We start from the raw sequence: 10737 nt of genomic DNA on the forward strand, positions 1-10737 counted from the left end.
AGTGCACTTTTGTATGAAAGTTAATCAAAGCTCAAATTAAATTTATTCTTGTAAATTTCATAACAATGTGCTATCTTGGAAAATATTTATGTTGATAGGAAATAAGAGGTAAAATTGAATTATTTACAATTTCACACTTTATCAAAAACATTACCATGTTTGGTATTATTTAGTTCTATGATAAATGAATGTGAGCACAACAAGCGTGCCAATTATTTCAGCATGGTCTTCTCATAGTTTTAAGAGATTGTGCGTTCTTGAAGGATATGAATTCCCATATACCTGCACATATTGCATGATCAAAATGTATTGTTAATGTTATATTTTGTGAGAATCGAAAAAGAAATAATGCAATAAAATTTTTAATAAAAATAAATACCTTCCAAGCATCATGGTTGTGGCTTGTGGGTTGGTACCAGGGGAATCCTTATAAATTGAGCCATCCACAACTCTGAGATTATCAACACCTTTCACCAGATATCTTTCATTAACCACTAAACCAGCTTGACAACCTCCATGATAATGGTTAAATGTCCCTAGTGCCTCTTTGCAAAGCTTCGCCAAGGCATCATCATTTGATTGATTCTTTGGTAATGCTCTTCCAAGGAATTGGAGTGTTTTGGAATTTCCACTATCAGTAAATGCAAACTCTTGGATAGAAGATGACATACTCAGATTAACCATTACTTTTATACCTTTCACACATCTTTGTAGATCAAGAGAGTGTGAATAGTAGTTGTAACGAACATAGGGGTTATCTCGAGGGTCTACGCTTTTAAGCCAAAGATCACCCCTTGATAAGGGAAATGCCAACTTAATATCAAGAACACCTAAATATTGTGTATTTGTACCATTATTCCGTTGGACAAGGCTACCACTTTCGATGTAATTTTGTGAATTGTCTAAAATGCCCGCTAATTGTGAATAAGAATCTTCAAGTGGTTTTGAGGATACTATAGTAAAGGCTGCACTAGGATTATCTTGAACTTGTTTACCTACAAAAGGTGAATCTAAAAGAGCAGGAATATTCATTTCTTTGAGTTGTCTTTTTGGACCAATTCCGCTTAAGAGGAGAAGTTGAGTGCTACCTATGCTTCCTGCTGACAAAATCACCTCACTATTGATTGACAATTGGTTAAGTGAAATTTGATAAATGAGACCATCATTATTGCTTCTGAACTCCACTCCGCTAGCCTTTGGCTTTCCTGCAATATAGATTGTTGATAATATTACATGCATACACATAGATAGATATATGAAATATATTTCTGAATATTTTGTAAAAGAATAAAAGGAATACTCATCAAAGTAAAGTAGGGTAGGGGAATTCTGAAAGCAAAATATGAATTGGTACCTGATCCGAAACTGAAGAGTATTCTGCTGGCAGTAGCATTGAGAAGAACTACAATATTTTCTGGATTTGCATACTGGAGTAGATCTGCGGCTGTATGTCTCTTTCCATTCTCGTCAAAGATTGAGCCACTGATCTTGGTGCCAACCAAATGATCGAAAGTGTGGCCGTTGTAAGGAAGAACTCCAGCTTGAAGAAGCCCATCCTTGGTAGCAGAATTCCAAGTAGAAAGCTTGTATTGTTGGAAGGCATTCAACCGTTCTACCCATTCATATGACTCATATACAAGTTTCTCATCCCACTTTATTTTCCGAATATATTCAGTGCTCGCCCTGCTGTAGACTCCACCGTTGATGGCTGATCCGCCTCCTAAAACTCTCGCCCGTACCAACTGCACTCCATCTTCTGAGACAAACCCCTGCGCTACGTTGGGATTAGTTGTGGGAGACCCTCTGAAATCCTCCACATCGGGAATTCCGTAAGGAGAGTCTCCCCTCTCCAATACTAAAACAGAGTAGTGCTGTGAGAGAGTTGCTGCCAGGGGACATCCCGCTGTACCTCCTCCAACCACAATGTAATCATATGATCTTGAAGCTGCCTTTTGAGCATCTGCTGTCATAAACGAATATGGGTACTCTGCAGTTGCACACAGAATCGTCAATGTCAAAAACAATCCTATGCTAAGAAACAACTATATTGATTCCAAACAGAAGTTTTTACCCACCCGGATTAGATGTTGCTGCTTCTGAACAGAATTGATGTGTAAACATCAGCAGGCATGAAATCAGAAGAAATAATTTCTCCATACTGAATGTGATTAACCAGTCTAATTCTTCTTCGAATGAATGTTTTGTGATGTATTTGCAATCGTTGCACCTATTTATAGATATTGTCTTTGAAATGGAATAAGAACAGTTCACGCGTATCTATCCATATGGATAGTATCGAGAATTTACTATGCATATTTATCCAAATTTTATATTGTCCTTGGTGGTTTTGTCAAACAAATCCCGTGATTGAAAAGTTCAAATTAGAAAATGAAATAAATTTTGTCAACGAATTATTGTTGAATTATCATCCCTCCACTGTCTTCGGTTTAATTAAAACAATAAAATAATGGACCATCTTGCAAAAGAGTCTTTTACCAAGTCCAGTCAAGGGCAAGTGGAAATGTAACATGTCTGTCTTGCAGCCTTGACGGTTTCATTCGTAATTTTATACATATTAACATATGGTCAACGTCTATCTACGTTTATACATATTAACATACGGTCAGCCAGACTTGTTGCAACACATATTGAATGCTCCAATTGTGCAAGATTCTCTTTCTACAAGAATTGATAATGCAAAGAGTCACCCTCAATTAAGATGTTTGAAATTTGAAAGGATTTAGTCAACAAGAGACCTTGGAGAAGGGCATGTGCTTCTGCCATATTATTATAACCATCCAGGAATGGAAGTACTGAAGCTACAAGAATATTTCCTTTATGATCCCTAATTACACACCCACCACCTGCTTTGCGTGCATTGTGTTTGGTTGCCCCATTAAAGTTTAACTTTAACTTCCCTTTCAGAGGACGAATCCAATTGATTTTTAATCTATCTATTGTTCTTTTGGGGGGTTGGAAAGAGCTTCCCGTAAAAGGGAGATTAATGTGTTCCTAGGATTGAAGGATTTTTTAATCCCAATCTGAAAACGAAGAGTTGATTGATTTGGATTTTGCTACATATGCATTTACTACTTTTGAAATAGAAGTTTCAATTTTCTACAAGACCAGAGATAAGCTTGAAGGTTGCTATCTAAAGATCCTCTTGTTTCTTTCCCACTAGGTGATCATAGGAGGGATGAATTTCCAGATGCAAGAAAAAAATGATTGATGATAGAGTGAAGGCCAATTTGTGAATATATCCCAGAGATTCTCTGATAAGGGATAAATCCAATTCGTTTTATTAATGATGTGAGCCCAACAGGACTGTGCAAAGGAACATTGTAATAGAAGGTGATCCACATCCTCTTGAGCCTATCCACAAAGAACACACCAAAAAGGATCAACAATCCCAAGTTTGATTAATTTGTCTTTTGTTAGAATCCTCCAAGCAAAGCATCCATCTTTAGGAAGGTCAACTTCAATCCAGCAGAATGAAAATGACCTTTGAGGTTGTGCTTGCTGCTCTTGACTGATAAGGGAGTTGTAACCTATTTTTACAGCTTCAACTCAATCTCAATACTTGGAGAATATGAGTTACGATTTGCAATTCCAAAATGCTCCAAAAGATTGATGGCATATATAATTTGAATTGTAAAGATGCTAAAATCAAATTATCAAAACTCAACTCTAAGGAAATAATGTAGGAGGCCTAATTGGCTGGCAAACTAGATGTTCACACCTAATAACTTACAAAAATTGAGGCTACACCATATATAATTTTTCATCCAAGTTCTCATTCAAGAAGACAGTTTTCACATCAATTTGATACATATTCTAACTAGATTGAATAGTTATAGATGAGAATATTTTTTGGGACCTGTAATGTCCACACATAGGACAATTATGCGAGTTAATTTAACTTATTGATAATTTATAATTAAAATATAATCCTATTGTTGCTATATAAATAGTTATAAGGTGAGGTTGTCCGTATAACTGCGAGTGGTATCTTATCTTGTGAATGTTATAGATGGATTTTTTTTGATTGAGATAAACGGGTTTTACAGGGACCCGAAACCCAAAGTTAAAGAGCACAACAAACATAAGAAGTCGCTAACTAGTCTGTAACCAATGACATAACAACCACGGAAACAGTGGCCAAACCTACACAGCAAAAAAAAAAATAGAACAAGAAAAAACTTAAAGTTACTCACTCGACCAGAGATTACTTCATCTTCGAATTCTTTTGAGTCACCCTCTTATTGATGTCCTCGAGCTCATCCATGATGAACCTGGAGGTATTATTCTCCTGGTTCCTACTTCTAGTCCTTGTATAGGGACCTGTGTTGGTTTGAAGTCTCGTACCCGACAAGTTTGGTTCCTGGATTCTCTTCTTCTGTTTGATGTCAGAGGATGGAATGCTTGTGTTGGACTAAGCTCTTTGATCCGCTATCATCGCATTTACCTTTTTAAGACCCCGAGCACTGTTATTCATGGCTTCCCTACTGATATCCACCAGGTTCTTCAGATTACCCTTAATTTCTTATAAGCTAATCTCCAACTGACCAATCCTTGATTCCTGATTTGTTTTCATGGTCTTTAAATCTTCTGTGAGTTCTTGTGTCATTCAGAGAAGTTTATTCGTCTTGCTTTCCATTGGCATCTCAGTGAAATTGTTAATGATTTCTTTAATTCCATCCTTTAACAAATTAATGTCCTTACTGACCCAAAGAAAGCAATTCTCCCTTCTTTTGAGAGTGCTGTTAAGGAGAGTACCAAAATAAGAATCTTTTTGGGTATCCCCCTTTTCCCCCCGTTCAACGTTAATGGGAATTTCCAGCTTTATTTCCTTCTGCTTTCCCTTGGTTTCCCCAATTTTTCCAGTTTTAGACTTCTTCATATTTGGTGGCCCCGAATCTTGTATTTTGGGTTTTTATACTTACAGGTAGCCCTTCTGGGGTGTTTTTTTCTTCTGCTTCTTCCAGTGCTAGGTGTAATATTTCATTAGTGGCCCTCCTACTGAGAGGGATGACATATTAAATCATCTGAGACATTGAGTTCCCACCAGTCCATAGCCATACCAGACTCTTATTCGTCCATCTCCATATCTTACACATAATGAAAATCATTGTTTGACAAAGATTTGGGGGGTTTAATCGCTCGTGAGGGTTTAACCCCATGATCCTTTGCATATTCCATGATGAGCATGATTAGCCCCTCATTGGTGCAGTAGCACCTAGGCCTTGAAAGGCCTCATTAAAGTTTTTATGTTTTGTTTTGTTTTCAATGTTGTGTTAAGGTTGTATAAGGTCCAAGGGACCATTTGAAGTCATTATAAATCATATTTTAAGGCATTAAGCCATTTTTGTTCAATGTAGGTCCCTATAAGGTCCTAAGAAGGTCAAATATGGTCAAAGAATAGAAAATGCTCAAGGAAAGGTTGAAAATGATGTAATAAGGCTTATTTATCCTATTCTACTCTGTCTAAGCTGATACCAAGTAATTTAAAGTCCTTTGGTCAAGTTTTGTAAAGTTGTCAAAAAAAGTTGTTATGTTGACAAAAGTTGTCATTTCAAAAAAATGCAAAAAGGTTGTAAAGGGGAAGCCTAATGGTTATGATGGTTTGTGTTTTATTTATATCTATCAAAAGATGTTTTAAAAGGCTTATAAAACCAGGGATGGTCGAATCATGAGGGGTTGGTGTGTATTGAAAGAAGAAAATCAATAAAAGTTTGAGGTTTCCTGCAATTTTCTAAGTATTCTCAATGTGACAGTTTGATATCAGTTATTTTTTCTTCTTGAAAACTTATTAATTAGAATTTAAGATCACTTGAGAATGATATAGGGTTGAATCCACAGTATTTTTGTTTTGGTTTCATTTCTTTTCATTAAGTTTTGGAAGAGATATACAAATTTTTGTAAAAACTTTTAAAAACTCTAGGTAGGGTAAACCATGACTTTGAAAATGTAATAAACCTCCTTTCCACATTGATCAAAGTATAATATTTGGTGGAATGGAGGAAAATAGAAATTATTTTCATTTTGTTTTGGTTTCAGGGTCTCAAGTTAAGGTTGGCACGTGCAAAATGATGTCAAAATGCTTATTTGACAATGGTACATACTGGTAAAACTCTAATTCCTATGTGTTACAAATCTTTGTTATATTTTTTATGGAAGGATTATTTTTAAAATGTCACATTTATGGAAATAAAATTGAGTCTACTTTCAGTTTTTTCAATTCTGATGGAATTTAATGTAAAAATGAGCAAGTTATGATCATTTTTGTGAAAGCAGCTTGTTCAGAAAATGGTTTACCAGATCTATAGTTAGAAAATGTGTTGGTATAGATATGTATCGTCGAATAATGACCTAACACTTGGTGTATGGATATATTATGATGTTGTGAACAAAATTCCTTCTTACTAGAAAAATTCATCTCAGATGAGTCAATTTCTAAAAACCGCCATGTCTATGTGAGTTCTTGTCACTGCCACTACAAGAAGGTTGCGAAAAACTATTGTATGAATTTTTTATGTGATTGGTGACTATGTGTGGTCTCTTAATATCAAAATTATAATTCCAAAGTGTCCGAAGGTGTTGACGTGTAGAGTTTGGCATTGTGAGATGAGTTTATGGACAAGTTGCATCCTCATAGGGAAGTGGCTTGTGTGAGTAGGATATAAGGGTTTGGCAAAGTCTGAGTGTTTTTGAGTCTTAATTTGTCCTTAGACATGTGTAATTGGCCTAATGAAATGTATTCCGAGGATTGGATTGAGTTTGTGAAGTAGATGTTTACTTTTGGTGGTTTGTGTAGCCTATTGGTTTGAGAAAACCTATGTATTTGAGGTGTGTTTAGGTGAGTGTTGCTACAAAAGAAATTGATGTGTGTCTGAACCTGATATGGAGGGATGATTTTAGTCATGGACATGAGCCTTTGCATCACTCATGCAGAACAGGGATATCACCATTTTTGGCATGATTCACCAAGCTATTTTCAAGAGAAGATAACAGATAGAAAGACAAAGAAATTCTTTTGTTGTGCCCTAAATGGTTTAATATCATAAAGTGGTAAGAGATAATATTGGCATAGCGTCTATCAAGAGTAATGTACCTCATAATCACTGCGGCCATCTCCGCCCAAAGTAATTTCAGTTCCTTCCTATTATAGTCGCCGTCCTTCATATTTTTCACCCATTTCCTCTCGCTATCTTTGTCAAAGAAAGCCGCAATGGCTTCTTTCACTGCCTTCCTTTCTCTATAGAAATTGTTGCCTTCCATCTACAAAGAAGATATCTCCATGATGAAGGTTTCATCAATTCTAAACTCCACTCCAAACGTCGTGAGGATGCCTTTCTCTGAACCATTCACAAAATCCTCTGTCACTTTCGGATCATTGCCATGAAGCGTCTCAAGATATGAAACAAGGACCCCATCAGTAATCTCCATCCATAGCCCTCTGTTCTTTTCCCATTTCTCATAGGAGGTAGGTTCCATTATGTTCTTGTCACCTCCCATTAGAAAGTTATCTTTGCAACAATGGAAACCCAACCAAAGCCGAGCAATGAAAAACCAGATACAAAACAAGGATATAGAAAACTTGGTTTTGGAATTTGAACGAAAATCCCGTGAAAGATTTAATTCATTTGGCATTCTAAAATTATTAATGAGATATGATTGGCCAATGCATTCAGTGTCCTTTCTCGTCAGTTGGCACAATTGTATCAGGAAAGTTTCCTTTCCCATCCACCATCGCATGTCCACATAATCCACACCTATGTTAGCCAGGTGGTCCACTGGCCTATTACCTTCCCGATAAACATGGGAGATCATGAAATCATCAATTTTATTAATCATGATATGGCACTCTTGAATTAATTGATTTATGGTCGAGCTGGGCTCACTTTGCTCACTAACACACCTGATGATATTTAGAGAATCACTCTCGAGCCAGACTTTTTTGAACCCTTCTCTGATCACCATATGTAACCCAGTGTAAGAAGCTTTAGCTTCGATATAGTGGTTTGTCTAGGTGCCCAGTGGGATTGCCCCTACTGAAGCACCCCTACTGAAACAAGCCTACCATCATGGTCACAAGCAACTCCCCCTCAGCTAGCCGACCCAGGGTTACCTTTATCCACCCCATTGAATGTTATATATGTTGCAAGTAACTTCATAAAGACATTATTGTTAAGTCTATTCTTCACATATACGAGGTTAAAACCCAAACCTAGTAGTATGGAATCTATGAAGGAAAACATATAAGAAATACACAACCTACAATACTTGCAAAATAATATCAAAAATAAGAAAATGAAAATAGACAAAATAATGATTTTTCATATGCAAAATTGTTACCCCGAATACTTATACATAAAATGAAGAGGGTAAGTGAAAAATGTTCCTTAGCCTAATCCTCTATGATATTTTGTGTATCTCAAAACAAAGATTCCATGCTCATTTTGGATACAATGTGTTTCTTTCTTGCTTCCCTCTCCGTCTCTCTTAGACATTTTCCATTTGCCTTCTTGATTAGGAATCTATCACCATTTTTTTGCCTCCTACGTTGAACACAAATTCTCCTTGTTGAATATCAATGATGTCTATTTCTTTAGCATTCGTTTTCCAATCTTTTCTCACCTTTTGTGCTGGTTTTTTCGTGTGTTCATAAGCTATTTCTTTCCTTTATTCTAAACCACTTTGATAACTCCATGAAAGGGTTTTCAACACAACTCTCCAATAAATCTCCACCTTCCTAAAAGCTTCATTAATCTTAACCACTATTCCATCTCCTTGGATTTTGTCTAAAAATATATTTTGATTTCAGACACATTTTGGGATTGAAGTCTACCTTACCATTCTCTTTTAATGGACTTAGGGTACATTTCTTTCCATTTTTTGCATTCTCTCATCATATATTTAACTTCCACATTGCGATACCCCTCACAAGATTTCCTTAAACACTACATACCTTCATTTAAGTGATACTTTTGGACATTGTATTTGAGTATCATACCTAAAGATTGGAATCTTGCCAGATTTGGATTCTAATTGTAATTGCAGGATAAGATAGCTAATTCATATGATCATATACACTTGAAACAACCTTTGATGAAATCTTACATAGTTAAAATGAGCTCTGCTACAATTCACTATTAGACAGATTATTCTTCTTAGAAAGTCCTTATACCCTCATCAAAAATTGATATGATGATGTGATTAGGAATGATACCTTATGATGGTGTTAAGAGAACAAGCATCGTGAAGGCCAAATGAAGGTTCAATTACCTAGATAATAATTTTGATGTTGAGTCTTGAACGCTTGAAGGAATGAGATAGTTAATTTTTATGATGATGATTGTAAATAGAATGAATCTATTATTATTTCACCTATGGACCTTACAAGACTTAGCAATCCTTGATGAGTAGGCTCATGTTTACACTGCAATGCGAATCATTAGGATGATTACAGTTAATTATGGAATTAGATTGTCATAATTATATACATGTTTCCAATACCATGAGGATTATTAAATTGTTATGCTTGTTTCACGAAATAATATTTAATCGATTTCGTGCATTTTCCGAATACGATGTAGAATATCAAGTACTTCTTTGATTGCTTTATAAAATTTTAGGCAACGATCTTGTGCATGATCAGTTATGATCACCACAGTTAATTTGGATGCTTGAATTTTGTACTTGGGGAAAGGATTGCACTATATTTATTGTTAATGTGAATGAAATGATTAAATTTGTGTTATTCTTATTTTGGATACATTAACAGTTTGTGTAGTGTGCAAAAATTTATTCCGTGGGCCATGGAATTCAAAGACTAACCGTAGACCCCATGTGAACATAGTAAGGAAAAGATGTTGTCGATTTGGAGGGGAAATACCTCATTTATGTTGTGGAAATATGTTCATAATGTGATACTTAAATGAATGTTATTAAGTTTCTCGTGAGATCAAGTGTGGTAAACTAGTGGGTCATGTCCTTGTAATGGTGAGATTTGCCTCTTTAAGATTGCCAAGGTGTAGATGTGTGAATCATCATGTGCCAAGTGTCTTAACAAGTGCAATTTTCTAGTCAACTAAAAATAACACCCCTTAATTTTGATGGATGTCCATACCTTGTTCTAAAGCTCCCATTTTGGCATAGGCTATGTTTCAAGTTTTACAAAGGAAATAAACGATGAAACAACAAACAAAGTAATAAGAGCCTAAAATTGTACACCATATACCAAAAAGAAGGAAGACTCAATATAAGAAATACTCAAGTTTCGTGTGCAAAAGAATAAGTCGAAAGAAAAGAAAGTTGTAGAGCATCAAATGGTGAAAATTCCACCATAACCACATGTTAATAAGTATGAATGGGTTATAAGGAAATGACAAAAACAAGAATAATATTAGGAACATGAATTGACGAAATAGATGATTTTGTTGGCCATATAAAGATGATCTATAAGATGAGACAACATATATTGTGTTAAAGGGGGCACCCAAATTGTTTTTTAATGGATTATAAGCATTATGAGCATCACTTAAGCTTATATCCATATATACCTATCACTTACATTTCCTTTCTACCTTTATATCTTTTTTATTTTTCCTATTTACTTTTTCATTTTAGACTTTTCTTACTTACCATAGGTTTATTGTGCTTTAATGCCCATGTCACTTTCTATATTTTTTCACACACTTGGTCTTCCCCAGTTGAGGTGTCTTAGGGGGATTGATT

General features: G+C 35.5%; 1 protein-coding gene across 1 annotated transcript; it reads right to left on the reverse strand.

The window, feature by feature from the left end:
• Positions 1–239: 239 nt before the first annotated feature.
• LOC131862539 (protein HOTHEAD-like) lies at positions 240–7278 on the reverse strand. Its single transcript, XM_059215013.1, has 6 exons — positions 7112–7278; positions 4145–4164; positions 2076–2096; positions 1355–1987; positions 380–1205; positions 240–282 (listed from the first exon to the last, which is right to left on the reverse strand). The coding sequence occupies exons 1-6, from the start codon at positions 7276–7278 to the stop codon at positions 240–242; spliced, it is 1710 nt and encodes a 569-aa protein (XP_059070996.1).
• Positions 7279–10737: the final 3459 nt, after the last annotated feature.

This window comes from Cryptomeria japonica, unplaced genomic scaffold, assembly GCF_030272615.1.
Source record: "Cryptomeria japonica unplaced genomic scaffold, Sugi_1.0 HiC_scaffold_44, whole genome shotgun sequence".
NCBI lineage: Eukaryota > Viridiplantae > Streptophyta > Pinopsida > Cupressales > Cupressaceae > Cryptomeria > Cryptomeria japonica.

What these genes read in the sequence shown, in the direction of transcription:
- LOC131862539 (XM_059215013.1), bottom strand. Translation starts at nt 7,278, where the DNA reads ATGGAAGGCAACAATTTCTATAGAGAAAGGAAGGCAGTGAAAGAAGCC. An exon ending in ATGGCCGCAGTGATTATGAG is followed by an intron (nt 4,165 to 7,111) that starts GTACATTACTCT and finishes TTTGCTGTGTAG; the next exon opens with GTTTGGCCACTGTTTCCGTG. An exon ending in GTTTGGCCACTGTTTCCGTG is followed by an intron (nt 2,097 to 4,144) that starts GTTGTTATGTCA and finishes AATTCTGTTCAG; the next exon opens with AAGCAGCAACATCTAATCCG.